Consider the following 18155-nt stretch of genomic DNA (forward strand, 5'->3'; position numbering starts at 1 on the left):
CAGTAGTAGTAGCAGCTGCAGTAACAGTAGTATTAGTAGCTGCAGTAACAGTAGTAGTAGTAGCAGCTGCAGTAACAGTAGTATTAGTAGCTGCAGTAACAGTAGTAGTAGTAGTAGCAGCTGCAGTAACAGAAGTAGCTGCAGTATCAGTAGTAGTAGTAGCAGCTGCAGTAACAGTAGTAGTAGCAGCTGCAGTAACAGTAGTATTAGTAGCTGCAGTAACTGTAGTAGTAGCAGCTGCAGTAACAGTAGTAGTATTAGTAGCTGCAGTAACAGTAGTAGTAGTAGTAGCAGCTGCAGTAATAGTAGTAGCTGCAGTATCAGTAGTAGTAGTAGCAGCTGCAGTAACAGTAGTAGTAGCAGGTGCAGTAACAGTAGTATTAGTAGCTGCAGTAACAGTAGTAGTAGTAGAAGCAGCTGCAGTAACAGTAGTAGTAGCAGGTGCAGTAACAGTAGTATTAGTAGCTGCAGCAACAGTAGTAGTAGTAGCAGCTGCAGTAACAGTACTAATAGTATCAGCTGCAATTACAGCAGTAGTAGTAGCAGCTGCAGTAACTGTAGTAGTAGCAGCTGCAGTAACAGTAGTAGTAGCAGCTGCAGTAACAGTAGTATTAGTAGCTGCAGTAACAGTAGTAGTAGTAGCAGCTGCAGTAACAGTAGTATTAGTAGCTGCAGTAACAGTAGTAGTAGTAGTAGCAGCTGCAGTAACAGAAGTAGCTGCAGTATCAGTAGTAGCAGCTGCAGTAACAGTAGTAGTAGCAGCTGCAGTAACAGTAGTATTAGTAGCTGCAGTAACTGTAGTAGTAGCAGCTGCAGTAACAGTAGTAGTATTAGTAGCTGCAGTAACAGTAGTAGTAGTAGTAGCAGCTGCAGTAATAGTAGTAGCTGCAGTATCAGTAGTAGTAGTAGCAGCTGCAGTAACAGTAGTAGTAGCAGGTGCAGTAACAGTAGTATTAGTAGCTGCAGTAACAGTAGTAGTAGTAGAAGCAGTTGCAGTAACAGTAGTAGCTGCAGTATCAGTAGTAGTAATAGCAGCTGCAGTAACAGTAGTAGTAGCAGCTGCAGTAACAGTAGTAGTAGCAGCTGCAGTAACAGTAGTATTAATAGCTGCAGTAACAGTAGTAGTAGTAGTAGCAGCTGCTGCAGTAACAGTAGTAGCTGCAGTATCAGTAGTAGTAGTAGCAGCTGCAGTAACAGTAGTAGTAGCAGGTGCAGTAACAGTAGTATTAGTAGCTGCAGTAACAGTAGTAGTAGTAGCAGCTGCAGTAACAGTATTAGTAGTAGTAGGCTGCAGTAATAGTAGTAGTAGCAGCAGCTGTATTAACAGTAGTAGCAGCTGCAGTAACAGTAGTAGCTGCAGTAACAGTAGTAGCAGCTGCAGTAACAGTAGTAGTAGCAGCTGCAGTAACAGTAGTAGTAGTAGCTGCAGTAACAGTAGTAGCAGCTGCAGTAACAGTAGTAGTAGCAGCTGCAGTAACAGTAGTAGTAGCTGCAGTAACAGTAGTAGCAGCTGCAGTAACAGTAGTAGTAGCAGCTGCAGTAACAGTAGTAGTAGTAGCAGCAGCTGCCAGGGGCGCCAAGAGGGGGGGGGGAGCGGGTACAAATTGCCTGGGCCCGGGCTTCCTGAGGGGCCCGGCGCTGCCCCCCCTCCCTCACAGCAGCCCAGCACACAGCATGTGCTGAGCTGCAGTGGGAGACTGCTCGTGGCTGCTGGGCAGCAGCCACAGCAGTCTCCTATGCCTGTGGGGGGGAGCGATCACACTGACCGCGCCCCCCCTGGCTTTCCACCGGGCTCAGACCCACGCCCCCTTTTCCCCGAAGGGGGCATGGCCACGCCTACCGCAATTAGGCCACACACCCCTGTTACCCTGGCCCGCTGCGGCTCTCGGCAGGCCTGGCAGCTGCAGTAACAGCTGCAGTAACTGTAGTAGTAACAGCAGCTGAAGTAACAGTAGTAGTAGCAGCAGCTGAAGTAACAGTAGTAGTAGTAGTAGATCCAGTCAGATCCCTCCCATAACCCCGCTGTCCCTGCTGCGGTGGCTGCCGGCTCCAGGGCTGAACGTGGGATCTTGCGATACTTGCGATATCCCGCGCATGCTCAGTGCAGCCGGCCGGGACTGAGACACAGCGCATAAGCACTGTTCATACATCTCATCGTTGGTGCTTCCTGCTTCGCCCCAGTAAAGAGGCAAAGCAGGAAGCGATATAGCGCCACTTAACGTGCCGCCATAATACATATCACCCCATGTCTCCAGAAGACACATTAGAGACGGTACAAAGAAGGGCAACTAAAATGGTGCATGGCCTACCCCCCGTAAATCATACTGATTCCAAATATTTTGATTCACAATCCATTACATCCTATTTTATTATCTATTTAAGATAGGCTGTGATAGGAACAGGTTCTGCATCTCGCTTTTTGCACTTCTCCCAGCTGCTGAAAACAGTGATTCATTAAATATACAAACTTATGACTATTCACTGAGCTATTGGGCTGCCTATTGGTGCTATTATTGTGATTGTATGTGACTTGTTTCTGTCTATATATTAAATATTTGGGAAGCAGTCGGGAAGCCGACCGACGTAATCCCGACCGCCGGCTTCCCGACTGTCTAATTCCGGCAAGTGTCTAATGACAGGTGTCGAAATCTCGACGCCTGTCATTAGACCTACACCGGGAGCCGGACACCTGGCTTACTGTAAGAAGGTAAGCCGGGCGCCGGGCACGGACAGCCGCGGGGGGGAGGGTTAGGTTAGGGGCTCCCGGGGGGATTTAGGGTTAGGCACTCTCCTGGGAGGTTAGGGTTAGGCTAGGGGAAGGGGGGGTTAGGGTTAGACACCCCCGGGGGGAGGTTAGGGTTAGGCACCCCCCCGGGGAGACTTAGGGTTATGCTGCAGGGAAGGGGGGGTTAGGTTTAAACACTTAGAGGGGGGTTAGGCATTTGGGGGGAGGTTAGGGTTAGGCACCCCTAAAGGAGGGTTAGGGGGTAGAATTAGGTTAGCTTATACTTACCTTTGGATGTTCAGTATATTCACCCCTGCCGGGCTTCCGCTGTCGGGACTGCCCACACAGCGATTGTTTTGAGATAATTTAATTCGCAAAGTGAGTGACAGGTAGTCAGCATTTGGGGGAGGTAACGGGGTGGTTAGTCAAATGCTGGCGTATCTAACCGAGAAAGAAAGAAAGAAAGGGGGTAGTTGGCAGCGTATACAGGTTCAAAAGACAAGTACGTTTCCGGTAAAAAAAAAAATTTTTAAATGAAATACAAGAAAACTTTTTGTCTTGTTTTTGCCAGCGAAAACGAAGCTGCATTCTCAAAAGTGGTCGCAAGATGTCGCTGTCCCGCCGCATTTCGGATATCACTTGGCCAGCAGCAGCGCGTCCCCCGGGCACCCTGCACCCCCCTCAGCCGGTTGCATTGTATCACTGCCCCCCGCACACCCCCTGCCCTCCGCCCGCACTCAGGTTACTATGTATGACTTCTTCTGCTTGTGTTTGCTCAACTCTCCCCGCCGGGTCTCCCAGCCCCACCCCGCGGGGGATCGGGAGGGAGAGAGCTATTAGTTGGCATTGAGACTATTTCCGAGTTGTGCGAAGTCCCCGGGTGCAGTCCTGGCTGGCTGGCTGGGTGCGGGCATGCCCCAGGTATGGCTGTAGCGGCGGCGGCCCCGGGCGCCCGGGCACAGAAGGGCGGCTGGCTGGAAGTGCTGGTGCGGGAGCGCTGGCATAAAGTTTCTGCCAACTTATGGGAGGACTCCCTGGTGCTGAGCGGCGAGGAGGACACCAGCAACGGCATGACCAATGGCTCCTACCGGGGCCCCCCGGAGCAGGAGCCTGGCAGCCCCAAGGTGGTCAGGACTGCCCTCAACGAGCTGCCGGAGCAGGTGCCCGAGGCCATCGGCAACAAGAAGAGGGCGGTGAGGGTGGTGAAGCAGGAGCTGGGGGGGCTGGGCATCAGCATCAAGGGGGGCAAGGAGAATAAGATGCCCATCCTGATCAGCAAGATCTTCAAGGGGCTGGCAGCGGACCAGACTCAGTGCCTGTATGTGGGGGATGCCATCCTGTCTGTCAATGGCATGGACCTGAGGGATGCCACCCATGATGAGGCTGTGCAGGCGCTGAAGAGGGCTGGCAAGGAGGTGACACTGGAGGGTGAGTGCAGCATGCTGGTGGTGGGTCCTGGGCTCATGTTCTCGGAGTCTGCTGTACTGTGAAGTCACCTGTACTGCGGGGTCTCCTGTACTACAGAGTCTCCTGTACTGCAGAGTCTCCTGTACTGCAGAGTCATCTTTACTTCAGAGTCTCCTGTACTGTGGAGTCTCCTGTACTGCAAAGTCATCTTTACTTCAGAGTCTCCTGTACTGTGGAGTCTCCTGTACTGCAGAGTCATCTTTACTTCAGAGTCTCCTGTACTGTGGAGTCTACTGTACTGCAGAGTCATCTTTACTTCAGAGTCTCCTGTACTGTGGAGTCTTCTGAACTGCAGAGTCATCTTTACTTCAGAGTCAAAAGTGAGGCGGGGTCTTCTGTACTGCAGAGTCACCTGTGCTGCTGGGTCTTCTGTACTGCAGAGTCTCCTGTACTGCACAGTCTCCTGTACTGCATAGTCACCTATACTGCAGAGTTTCAGGTTAAGCAGAATCTCCTGTACTGAGGGTCTCCTGTACTGTAGTGCCTCCTGTACTGGGTGTTTCCTGTACTGCAGAGTAACCTGTACTGTGTGATCTCCTTTACTGCAGAGTAACCTGTACTACAAAGTCTCCTGTACCGCAGGGTCTCCAGTAATACAGAGGGGTCTATTTACTAAGCAGTGTTAGGAGACAGAGTGAAAAGTGATAAGGTGCCAGCCAATCAGCTTCCAACTGCCATGTCACAGGCTGTGTTTGAAAAATGAGTTAGGAGCTGATTGGCTGGCACATTATCACTTTTCACTGTCTCCTAACACAGCTTAGTAAACAGACCCCAAAGTCACCTGTACTGTGATGGTCTCCTGCACTACAAAGTCTCATGTACTGCAAAGTCACATGTACTACAGAGTCTCCTGTTCAGCAGAGACCCTTTTACTTGGGGTCTCATGTACAGCAGAGTATCCTGTACTGGGGGTTTCCTGTCCTTTAGGGTCTCCAGTACTGGAAATCTCCTGTACTGCAGAGTCTCCTGTATTGTATAGTCTCCTGTACTGAAGTCTAATATACTAGAGTCTCCTGTGCTAGGGTTCTGCAGTACTGGGTTACCCTGACCTGCAGAGTCTCCTGTATTGCAGAGCCATTTCTACTGCAGAGTCACATGTACTGGGGTCCCTGCCTTGTGTTACACAGTCTCCTGTACTGCAGAGTATCTTATACTACAAAGTCTCCTGTACTGCAGAGTCTACTGTACTACAAAGTCTCCTGTACTGCAGAGTCTCCTGTACTACAAAGTCTCCTGTACTGCAGTCTCCTGTACTACAGTCTACTGTACTGCAGAGTATCTTATACTACAAAGTCTCCTGTACTGCAGAGTCTCCTGTACTACAAAGTCTCCTGTACTGCAGAGTCTCCTGTACTACAAAGTCTCCTGTACTGCAGAGTCTCCTGTACTACAAAGTATCCTGTACTACAGAGTCACCTGTACTACAAAGTCTCCTGTACTGCAGAGTCTCCTGTACTACAAAGTCTCCTGTACTGCAGAGTCTCCTGTACTACAAAGTCTCCTGTACTGCAGAGTCTACTGTACTACAAAGTCTCCTGTATTACAAAGTCTCCTGTACTGCAGAGTCTCCTGTACTACAAAGTCTCCTGTACTGCAGAGTCTCCTGTACTGCAAAGTCTCCTGTACTGCAGAGTCTCCTGTACTACAAAGTCTCCTGTACTGCAGAGTCTCCTGTACTACAAAGTCTCCTTTACTGCAGAGTCTCCTGTACTACAAAGTCTCCTGTACTACAAAGTCTCCTGTACTGCAGAGTCTCCTGTACTGCAGAGTCTCCTGTACTACAAAGTCTCCTGTACTGCAGAGTCTCCTGTACTGCAGAGTCTCCTGTACTACAAAGTCTCCTGTACTGCAGAGTCTCCTGTACTACAAAGTCTCCTGTACTGCAGAGTTTCGTACTGTGGGTCTCCTGTACTTTAGGGTCTTCTTTACTGGGGGGTTCTGGTACTTCAGAGTCTCTTTTACTGCAGAGTCTCCTGTACAGTGCAGTAGGTCTCCTGTACTTTAGGGTCTTCTGTATTGCAGAGTCTCCTGTACTGGTGGTCTTCTATACTACAAGTCTCCTGTACATCAGGGTCTCCCATATTACAGAGTCTCCTGTACTTTAGGGTCTTCCGTATCACAGGGCCTCAAATACTGGTGGTCTCCTATACTACAGAGTCTCCTGTACATCAGGATCTCCCATACTAGGGGTTCCCCATACTGCAGGGTCTCCTATTCTGCAGAGTCTCCTGTACTAGGGTCACTTACTATTTGCTGGTTGTCTGCAGAGCAGTTCTTGACACTTCTGCATTCAAAGATGTTCTGCAGCAGCTGCTCCTGGGGAAGTCAGCTGTTTGAAGCTGTCACAATGTCAGTACATGGCGCTGCCACATACGCTTCCTCACCTAGCCTATGGTACAATATTTCCTCACAATCTTTGCCAAAAGTTGCAGCACACGTGGCTTACGATGGACAAGTGCCACTACCAGCCGCTGACATCAGTCTTCAGTATGATATTTAAAGTTTTGTATAAACATTTACGAAGGAGATTGTTTTGTTGATAAATTGTACTACAGGGTATTATTGCTGTGCCCTAGTCATCAGATCAGTCTGTTAGGGGGGGTAATTGCTGTGATGTCTGGCAGTGCACATACTATCTGTTAGTACCCAATGTTTGCTCATTTTCCTGTGCACCTCTATGGGGGGTGAGGATCAGTGAAGCTACTGTTGGAAAAGTACTTTCGCCCAAACCTTTTTCGGAGGCACGTCAAAGCCATCGCACGGAGTTGAATTGCCCTCTTATATGCCAACCATCAGTGGAAATGAAGATTATTATGGTATCAGGAAATGATAGATTTTATGTTTGATCATAGTTGTTGCTTTATTACAATTGGTATACTGACTGTTTTTATTGCTTTGTTCCATTTTTATAACCTTTGGTTCCTAACCTCAGGCAAGTTCACCTCTTTGCATTAAAACTAAAAAACAAACAAACAAAAAAAAATAATAGTAAAAAAAAAAATTATCTGATAGATTGTAACCATAATGGGTCTATACTGACTAAGCGGGTATTTATGTACGACCAAATGTGACAGATCTGGCTCACCTGCCCGAACGATATACACTGGCTTTGCGGCCATCTGACACGGCCTGATAGGTTATTAACACCATGGCATTTATGGGCACCTTTGGATCCTGGTCAATTACCCATCACTATGTTCTTGGCCCACAAATGGCTGCCTTCATTCTGCTTATGTTAGCTCCAACTCAATTCACTTATTAAATTAGGAATAGCCCATAAACCTGCCCTGTGTTTTCACGCCTCTTTGGTTAATAGTGTGGGCCACCTATAATTAGAGATGAGCAGTTCGGATCTTCCCGCCAACTTTGGATCTCAGAACGAGGCATAACGTCATCTTTCACGGAAATCTCGTCACAGAAGATCCCAGCCAAAACCGAACCACTCATCTGTACGTATATAATATACATTTCCGCAGTCACATTTGAATACGCCACGTTACCCTACGATCCAGTGTATTGTTACGGAACCCCATCTATACAAATCTGCCAGGACCTTTACAAACTGTGTTTTCACTCGTGCAAAGTTTGTACATGTTTTAAGTTAACAAATAAAACAAAACATGCAGGAGGCTGATTAAAGCTATCACGAGATCAGAGCCGGGAGTCAGAGACCTGGGGCGTGACGCATCAAGCGCCTTCCCGCCAATCATCGCATACACACCGGCATTTAGTAACGCTGTATGCATGAATATTTACACAAAGGACAGCTCTCCCGATAAGAGCTGGCCTGTGCGGTGTGGAGACCTCCGGGTTTACGACCTGGGAATCCCTCTGCGCGTGCACGAGCCACGGGGGACCCTGGGAGGGTCCTATTAGATCCAGAGATCCTATTAGATCCCTAGAAAAGAAGCCCATAGGTTTCTATTAGACAACGTATTATAATTGTCTTTAAATGTTGCTATTATTTGCATCGTAGATACAGCAAATCATCACTTAGGGGTACATTTACTAAAGTGAGAGTTTCTAGAAGTGATTTTTAAAAGAGATGTTGCCCATAGCAACCTATCAGATTCTATTTAACATTCAACTAGCACCTGCTAGAAGATAATAGCTAGAATCTGATTGGTTGCTATGGGCAACATCTCTTCTAAAACTCACTTCTAAAAACTCTCACTTTAGTAAATGTACCCCTTAAAGTGTAATAGAGATGCTGGGCTGCCACATTAACCGCACAGGAATTAGTACAACGCCCCAGGTGAAGCGCAACAGAATTTTTTGGAGCACTTTCATCAGCTTTCACCTCTCTGCATATCTGTGGGCACCTCTCACCGTGGTACCCCTGGCACTACCCATCATCTTGGCTCTGAGTTTTCTTCTACCTGCAGCTGATATGATTCTGTTTTACAGTGTGAAGCCTTTATTACCGTCATATCAAACCTAAAGAGAGCTGAACGTGTTCTAGAACCAGTTGTCCTACAAATCTGAATTTTTAGTACGTTTGTATAACACATATTATGGCCACACAGGTGTATTACAGGAGATGTCAGCCTTGGTGGGCACTGGGTTCTTTAGTAAATAAATGGGTACTTGTGTACTTTACGGACTCATTGCAGAGAGAACCCAATGAATGTTTTAAATGGTACTTGTGTACGTTACGTAAACAAGTACCAAAAGTTGTCCCCACCTAAAGAAGAAAGTTGTCCCCTCGCGGGCTCACCATAATGTTATATTCCCCCTCTATGCCCACGGTTGGTAGGGAATGACGCTGGACACTGGTTAATGACGCTGGACACTGGCTGATGAGGTCAGGGTCCTCTCATGAAGGGGATTTAGGGCCTGATTCAGAGCCGGACGCTATTTGCGGTCGTTCGTTCAGAAAAAAGGGGTGGCTATTCAAATGAACCGTTCGCTCTTTGCGGTCTGTTCACGCCTCTAGGTCTGAACGAGCGAACAAAACTTGCGGTCGTTTTTTTGATAATTACGCCTCCTGGCCGCTCGCATCCTACGTCATGTCCGCTATTTATTAGATTAATCGAGTACATCGACCAGCGTATGAACTGCTCGCTATTCTTGTGGTTGGTTTTTGTTACCGCAATCTTGCGAGCAGTTCTGACTATAAAATAACCCAGTGACATGGTCAATGATGCTGCTGTATTAATTATGCACACCCATAAAACGCCCGTTTTGACCTTTAAGCACGCCTGCGTTCGGATCTCCACTCCCCGTTTTCAAGCACCTTCCCCTGTTACCACCCACATACGCCTCTTCCTGTCACTCAAAATAGCAGGCATTCGCTATTTAGCGAACAAACGATTTTCGGCCGCACTGACTGGTTCGCACATGCGTATTACGATCCGTACGCATGCGCAGTTGGGCAAACATCGCTCTGAACGAACGAGCGGCCGCTTACGAGCGGCTCTGAATCAGGCCCTTAGTTCTCATGCATTAATATTATTACATAGATATTATATGATATTTTAAAAATAAAAATCAGAAATTCTTATGACTAAAAAGCTCATCTCTGACTTAGTACACAGGTTAAAGCCTGCATTGTGCGAGCGTTGTGAAGTCCATTTGTGATATACAAATTGTAAAGCAGTGGGCGGGGCTACTGTCACAATGTAGTTTTATAACAGTGCATGTTAATCATATCACCTGCTATTTCTACTTCAGGGTCCATTGGGGGTCCACAGGGTTGACCTTGGGGTATAGGTTGGGAACCAAATCCGGGCACCACGCAGTTAAAGCTTTTAGCTCCCAGGATGCACTGGGTCCACTCTCCCTATAACCCCACCGCCAAGCCAGAGGCACCTCAGTTTAAGTTGGTGCCCGGCCGGAGTCGGGTCACCGTTAGCGCAGGGAGAGCTGATTAGCAGCTCCTAAGCTTATTTTATTTTTTTAGGGACAAAGTTTTTTCCAATGGACTTTGGACTCTTCAGAGCGGCAGCGTCGGACTGTCCATAGGACGTCTAAGCTGCCGCTCCGTCACCCCGCTGGCGCTGAGACGCCAGTACAGATCTGGGGATCTCAGCGGGACCCCAGAGTCTGTACTAGCCGGACTCTGTGGGCTCCGAGGACTGCTGCCGGATCCACGGGGAGCAGGTAAGGTCGCGGGTCACCGTGCGCATTTCAAATGCAGTCCTGTGCCTCCGGTCTCAGGGGACAGACCGGAGGCGCCGGCAGTGGCGGCAGGCCCCCATACCCCGTGTGTCCACTAGACCACCAGGGACTTAACGATCGGCGCAGCGCGCCTTTCAGTATTATAGTCGCTGAGCTGCTTCCTCCGCGGGCCACGCTTCTTCTGAGGTCTCCAGGCGGCCATTTTCTATGTGCAGCAGCAGAGCTCCGGAGATGGCAGTGAGTCCAGTCCCCCTGCGTACCTTACCATCAGGTCAGTGTACACAGCGCTGTAGCCTTCCCAGACACTGGATCTGGGTAAGTTGAATGCAGTGACATAGTGCAGTATATTATATGACATGTTTATGTATATATCTGCATTGTATGTGACTTATGCTAGTGCTGACTGTCTGTACTTTTCCTCTCACCTGTCAGTGTATATCTATCCCTTTTCTTTATCTGCTCTAATACAGCTGTACTTAGGGTGGTTCTGAGACCTCACATTTATATACTTGTTAATATTTGTGAGGTTTGTCACATACTGTTGCGTGCTGCACGTTGCCATATTTTAGATGGAACTGTGTGTTGCATACGCTGAAAATGGGTCCCTGCAGCTAATTTTTGGCATCAGTCAGGACCAGTATAGCGCTGCTTGATATTTCCGCCAAGAGGGTTGGTCAGATATGTCTGACCAGGAGATGGAGCGTTATACTGCACCCATTTTTACTATCCTGCAAGTCATGTGCTGCAGGTGTTAGTGCGGAGGATTTGTCTCATAAAGGGTTCTGTATGTGGCGTCATCTGGTGCCGGCCCCTTTCACGACCCCCTTGCGAGATTTGTTTTCTCGGGATCCTCTCAATTGCGGATCGCCGGGTGGGCCCCATTGTTGTACCTCACTTGGGGTTACTTCACCATACTGCCCTTTTCATCTCAGGGTATCTCGCAGTTTCTTGCACTCTTCCCCTGTGACACAGGCTTCCGCTCCCTGTAGGGGTTTTTCGCAGTATATGAATTCCCCCTGGTGCCACAATAGTCTGTCATTCCCCTTGCAGGGATTACCACAACAGCCACCCTGGGTGGATGTCGTTTTCTACGAAACGCAAATTGGCGTGGTTGACGCCCTGTGGTTACTTCCCAGTTGGCTCTGCCGTGAACTGGATACTGTTTTGGGCTCTTTCCTCCTACACGGGGGGAAGCCTATTTCAGGTATTATTATACCTGCTTTAGGGCTGGTAGCAGGTCCATTCTGGTTAGAGTGAATGTTTACCTGCACCTGTATCATACACCCTCAGTCTTACATGCCTTCGGGTTCCCTGTTGCTGACTAGCGGGTGGATCGCATGACGGGACTCTGGCTGTTGCCAGATACGAGGTATTACAACAGCGTTTGGCCTCCTGTCCCAAATTCCCTGAGGGTCATCACGACCCCCTCCTGGGGTGGATGGGCGTGTTCCTCGTCTGATTACAGACGTTACTACGCCTCCCATTCCTGCTTGGTCGGATTCTTCGGATCCATAGGTGGTAACTCTGCCTGAAATCAGTATACTCGCTTTCAAGGGTTGTTACCAATCCTACTATGGCTATAACATGGTTGGTTAATACTATTGCATACTGGTCTGATGCATTTGTAAAGTTTTTTCCCCTCCAACACGTCTGGGGTTCAAATGTATTTGGTCGCTCACGTACTATATGCAGATGTCATAGGTGGAAATGCCTATATTAGATACCAGTCTCCTAACTTTCAGAGTTCCGGCTGCGACTGTATCCTCCGTAATACCCTATGGCTGCGCTCTGGCAATGCAGAGGTGCAGATACCATCTATAGGGTAGATCTTGTTTGGTCCTGTCCTTGACAAGATTGTAGTAACATTGGCAGTATTATTAACGACAAGTTTACCGCCTTCAGCTATGCCCATTACCAGGCCTCAGACTAAGGCCCTCATTCAGAGCCGTACGCTCTGAGCAGAGCGCACGCTCTGAATGAGGGCCGGTCTCCATGAAAATGGAGCGTCCTCCTGCACGCTTGTATAGCTGTGGGTCACCACCCACAGGCTATACGAGCGTGCATTTTGATGGCCGCGATGGTCGTGACCATCGCGACATCGAAACTGCGAGCCGGAGCCTGCGGTTGAGGTTTTCAACCGCAAGCTCCGGAGTGATTTTGGCTCTATCAGAGCCAAAATCACTCCCACTGACATCACTAGTGATGTCAGTGGGCCGGCTTTTGACGGGAGGCGTTCCCGTGGGAACGCCCCCGTCAGGGAGGCACGCCCCTGGCACGCCTACCAAAGGGGGCGTGCTGTCAATCAACATTGACAGCACACCCCCTTTGATCGGACACAACGAGCGAAGGACTTTCCTTCGCTCGTCGCGTCTGGCGCATGCGCACAACGGAGCTCCCTCCGTCGTGCGCATGCTCAGTCCAGAACATCGACCCACTTGCGAGCGGACAGCCGCTCGCGAGTGGGTCTGAATCAGGCCCTAAGTCTGTTAAGTCATTTTGTCCTCTGGGTCAGCCTAAAGGTCTGTTTCTTCGTAGACTGTCGGCCTCTACGAAACCTGGACTGCCAGCCGATCCTGCTTCTGAACCTACGGATATATCTTCAGCCTGACGGGACAGGCCTACAACTGGGAGATATCGATTTTCTCAGTTCGCCCGGTACTAGTGTCAAGTTGCCACGGCTATGTGGGTAGGAGGGTACGCCCTCTCTTTGCTCAGGCGGCCTCTTTACATGTGATGGTACGCGGGCCCTTATTCAGACCCGAACAGGGCCTTACAAATCCAGAAAGCTATACAGTTGTTGCGGTAAGCGGAGCTAATTAGGCCATCCCCACTATCTCAGCGAGGGACTGGTTGTTCTGCTTTCTTTCTGGTGCGGTGGCTGAATGGTCCTCTTTGGCCTATTCTCTGTCTCAATTCCCTGAACCAGTTCCTAAAGCTACCTGGGCTCAGGAGGAAATCCCTATGCTCCATCATACGATGTTTGGAACCTGGGGACTTTATGGTATCACTGGATATACAGGACGCGTGCCTACGGGTACTTACAGAGGCCTTTCATCAGCATGGGCTGAGGTTTGCTGTATCACAGCAACTCTTACAATTTTTCAGGCTCTGCCTGTTGGGACTGTCCTCAGCCCCACAGGGATTTACCAGCGTTTTGGATTTTCTGACAGTTCTCCTGTTCAGTATATCCCAATGCTCCTGTACCTGGACGGCCTCCTGCTCTTAGCGGGATCACCGGGGTACTTTACAGCCAGGTCAGTATGACCGTGGCTTCTTCAGGGTGCAGACGTTTAATCAACGGGGAAAAATTCCTCCCTGCATCCCTTTCTGGGTATTCTTCAGCTAGGAGCCCGGCTGGATTCTCAGAATCTGAGAATTCTTCTGGCATAAGACGGAATCTCCACTCTTCCATTAGGAGTACGTGGTTGTCTACGCAGTCGACATATGTCTTTACACTCTGGGATGCATGGTCAAATATTCAGTGTCTGCCTTTGGAAGGGTGGAAAGGGCTCAGTTCCATTCCAGGCCTTTCCGGGTGGAAAGGGCTCAGTTCCATTCCAGGCCTTTCCATAATTGGCTCATCTCCAGATGGAACGAGTTTTTTTCTGTCGGATCACTGTTCAAATGATGATGCTTCTCCTGGAGGCAAGTCGGTCCCTGTCCGGGTGGCTATGGCCATCTCGTTCAGGGTATTCTTTGCTATGGACAGTGTCTGGTTCGCATCAATTTCAGTGCAGTTGGACGTCTGTCGATTCCACCCTGTCAATTAACTTACTCTGGCATAACTCTTGTTTCCCGGTGAACCTGAAAAGGTTCAGTCCGACAGGGTCAGGACAGTGGCTTCCTTTTTAGCAACACTGTTCGTTGGGTGGCAATGACAGGTATGTCACACATTCGGACATAGTCTGAGGGTTTCCTTCCGACCATCTCGGCAGCGTTCATTTCAGGAGCTCTCCATTGGGAAGCGGGAGTCCTCAGCCATCACGACGTGCATCCCGGGGACTAGTCTCTTTCCCAAGAGTAGTTTCATCTCCTGGTGAGCAGGGGGGGGCCCCCTGAGGTGACCCTCATGGCCTTCTGACTTTATCACACAATGGTGTTACAGTCCAGCTCTGGGGATTCTGAAGCGACCTTCAGTGACTCTTTGTCGGTGAAGTGGTCCTTCCACTTTGTGTACCTGTGTTCTCCGGTCTCCCTTCTTCCTCGAGGTCTTTGGAAGTGTTTCAATCGAGACGGAGATGCTTTCCTGCTGGTGGCTCCTGATTGCCCCAGATGTCAGGGTTACTTGGATTTTTGGAGTCTCTCCATCTATACTCCATTCCTGATGCTTCACTGCCCAGACCTGTTGTCTCAGGGTCCTTGGTTTTGCCTAGGACCTGGGTCGTTTGTCTTTGACTGCGTCCCTACAGTGGTCTCACGGCTTCCCTGGCTTTGTCATTGTTGGAATGATTAGAGCACGTAGATCAGCTTTTGCTGGGACCTACCACAAACTGCGGCAGCCATAATTCTTATGGTATTGTACCTGTCGATACGATCCTCCAGTGTTCAGGATTTCCAGATATTCTGGCATTCCTTCCGGCTGGCTTGGGTTTCACCCTCGGCCTGGCCTTCCTGACAGTGCGGATCTCTACACTGTCAGTATGGTTAAGATATGGAATTGCTCCACTCTGGTATCCAGTTCATCCTTTGGAGTGTTTTCTGGATTATGCATCCATTTGTCCTCCCTATGGACTCCTTGGGAGTTAGTAGTGGTTCTTCCCATTTAAGTGAGTATGGTTATCGAGTGTTCCAGTTTTCTCTCTCTTTTTCTCTCCTCCTCCAGCCTTTGGCTACTTACAAACTTAGGTGCCTCTGGCTTGGGGGTGGGGTTATAGGGAGAGTGGACCCAATGCATCCTGGGAGCTAAAGGCTTTAAATGCATGGTTCCCGGATTTGGTTCCCAACCTATACCCCAAGGTCAACCCTGTGGACCCTATGGACTTCGTAGAAACAGAGATAACAAAGGTAAGTTGTTACCATATCTCTTGTTTTAGTACATTGTGCATTGGAAGAAAGCCTGAGAGAAGCCTGATTATCTCCAGTGCAGTAAAGTTTTCACAGACATGAATTAGAATGGTAGGCGTACCATATCGGCTGAACATATTTCCCCTTCATGCTAAGCACCAGGAAGTGACTTGCAGTGAGGGCGGAAGTGCAGTTCCATGCCCATAAAGGCCACCAAAAGAAAAAAATGTGTTCGCTCGCCATACTTCAGGCTCGGTGGCTCTCTTCGCTCGCTATAGGTTTATATTCCCCCTCTATGTCCACGTGGATTTTAGGGAATGACGTTGGACAGTAACTGATGACGTCAGGGTGTGCTCGGTGAAGGGCATCTAGATACTACCTTAGGGCTATTTCACACACGCTGGTTTTCACCGGCCAACAAAAATCCGGGCGTTTTTTTTTCCTGTGGATATTTTCCTTTCACACACAGCGGTTTTGTGCCGTGTGTGCTGGTTTTGCCGTGGTTTTTTTTTCCCCCCCTACCTATAAAATTGAAACAGCAGCCGTCCATTTCAGTGGATATTCCCGGCTGTAACACGGCGGCCGTGTCCGTGTCGTCTGAAAGGACCCATCCGTTCCCATACTAAATAAAATTTTACACAAGGCAAAAAAAACCCGGATATTTGCTGTCTGGTGAAAACCGGCAGGTGTGAATAGCTCTTACCATATCATCCCTGTAACCCGGGATACTCGTGGTTCTGCGGCTCATTAAAACCAGGTGAAATGAGAACCTTTTTAATTCTTGAGTGTCCCAGTTTAAAGGTATAGGGCGGGATGTACTAAAGGAAAAATGTGGTACAAAAAATGTTTTCGGGGTTTTTACTGCATTTAGGCCCTCATTCAGAGCCGTACGCTCTGAGCAGAGCGCACGCTCTGAATGAGGGCCGCCCTCCATAAAAATGGAGCGTCCTCCTGGACGCTCGTATAGCTGTGGGTCACCACCCACAGCCTATACGAGCGTGCAGTTTGATGGCCGCGATGGTCACGGCCATCGAAACTGCGAGCCGGAGCCTGCGGTTGAGGTTTTCAACCGCAAGCCCCGGAGTGATTTTGGCTCTATCAGAGCCAAAATCACTCCCACTGACATCACTAGTGATGTCAGTGGGCCGGCTTCTGACGGGAGGCGTTCCCGTGGGAACGCCCCCGTCAGGGAGGCACGCCCCCGGCACGCCCACCAAAGGGGGCGTGCTGTCAATCAACATCAACAGCACGCCCCCTTTGATCAGACACAACGAGCGAAGGAAAGTCCTTCGCTCGTCGCGTCTGGCGCATGCGCACGACGGAGCTCCCTCCGTCGTGCGCATGCTCAGTGCAGAACATCGACCCACTTGCGAGCGGACAGCCGCTCGCGAGTTGGTCTGAATCAGGGCCTTAGTACATATGCGATTAGTAATGTTATGGTGACTGGCGTAATGTTCACTGCAACCTTAGTACATCCCGCCCATAGTAGGGTAATCCTGTATATAACCATGGTATGGTAACATATCTGTAAGTGTTTTGCATATTTCAGCATCCCTGTCTCTGGTCAGTTCCTTAGTAGCATTTTTTTAATCAATGTTTTCCATTAAGGTAGTAAGTGAATTAAGGCAGGATATAAATAACTTGTTTTTCTATTGTTGTAATCCAGGGCAGCGTACAGCCCTCCAGCTGTTGTGGATCTACATATCCCAGCATGCCCTGCCACAGTTTTAGCATGCCCAGAGCAGCATATCTGTGATAGGGCATGCTGGGACATGTAGTTCCACATCAGCTGGATTGCCTACCATTTTTGTGATCTGTCCCCAGCATACTGCACTCTGCTAGGTAAGAGACCCGCATCTCTCCAGCTTTGTGGAACTACAAATCACAGCATGCCCTGCCAGCTTCTGGGCGTGTACTTGGATATGTAGTTCCACAACAGCTTGAGAGCCACAAGCTGTCCCAATCTGCTTTAACGTAGCCAGTGTCTAATATAGATGACCCAAGGGCTTAGCAATCAGAGCATGCTGGGAATTATAGTTTAATACTAACTGTTTCCCAATCAATGCCCTTATCATATTGATAAGGTGTCCCAAAGACTTTGCAGTCAGAGCATGCTGGGAGTTGTAGTTCAATAATTTTTTCCTAGAAAATACCAGTATCATATTTATTAGGTGACCCAAGGATTCAGCAATCAGAGCATGCTGGGAGTTATAGTTCTCTAATAACTTTCCTAGACAATACCTATATCATGCCCATGAGGAGGAGCAAGGACTTAGGAGTCAGAGCATGCTGAGAGTTGTAGTTCAGTAATGCTATATATAATCATAAGCTCATAAGTGAATCTGCCTGTTCGTCAGACAGCCGGGTGTGTTCTGCAGTGATTTTGTGCCATGGTCCTGAGTGCTTTGAATAATTCAGTTGTCCCGATGCCCACAGAACGCAGCACCGCTGATTTTGTTGAATGCTTTATTTTATTCTTCATTGAGTGTTTTTCCTTATAAGGAAGAATTTATCTCATTGAGTCAGATGTATCTGTTATAAATTACACAGAGGGGAACTCCATTTGTTACGAGACAGCAGCTGTTGGTCCCACCAGTGGTGTATTAAAGAACTCAGTCATCTGTGGGGTGACTAAGCCGGGTCCTCACTACACATACTCCTCATGTCTAATCAGTCACTGAAATGCCGGTCTTACCAGGGTGCACTGCGTAGCGAACGCTTTAATTAAAACACACAGTAAGCCTTGCACCCAAAGTATAATAAGATATACGGGAAGCCCTCTATGCCAAGCATTGTGCTATATACTGTACATCATTGCTATCTTCCAAAGTTAATTGAG

General features: G+C 48.8%; 1 protein-coding gene across 1 annotated transcript in view; it reads left to right on the forward strand.

The window, feature by feature from the left end:
* Window positions 1-3455: 3455 nt before the first annotated feature.
* The window catches only part of SNTB1 (syntrophin beta 1), a 238188-nt gene continuing 223488 nt past the window's right edge, over window positions 3456-18155 (forward strand). Inside the window, exon 1 of the mRNA XM_088453124.1 lies at window positions 3456-4153. Coding sequence (XP_088309250.1) covers window positions 3649-4153 — 505 coding nt within the window. The 5' untranslated portion in view covers window positions 3456-3648. The remainder of the gene's footprint in view (window positions 4154-18155) is intronic.

The sequence above is a fragment of the Taudactylus pleione genome, unplaced genomic scaffold (genome assembly GCF_031769625.1).
Source record: "Taudactylus pleione unplaced genomic scaffold, aTauple2 ptg000571l, whole genome shotgun sequence".
NCBI lineage: Eukaryota > Metazoa > Chordata > Amphibia > Anura > Myobatrachidae > Taudactylus > Taudactylus pleione.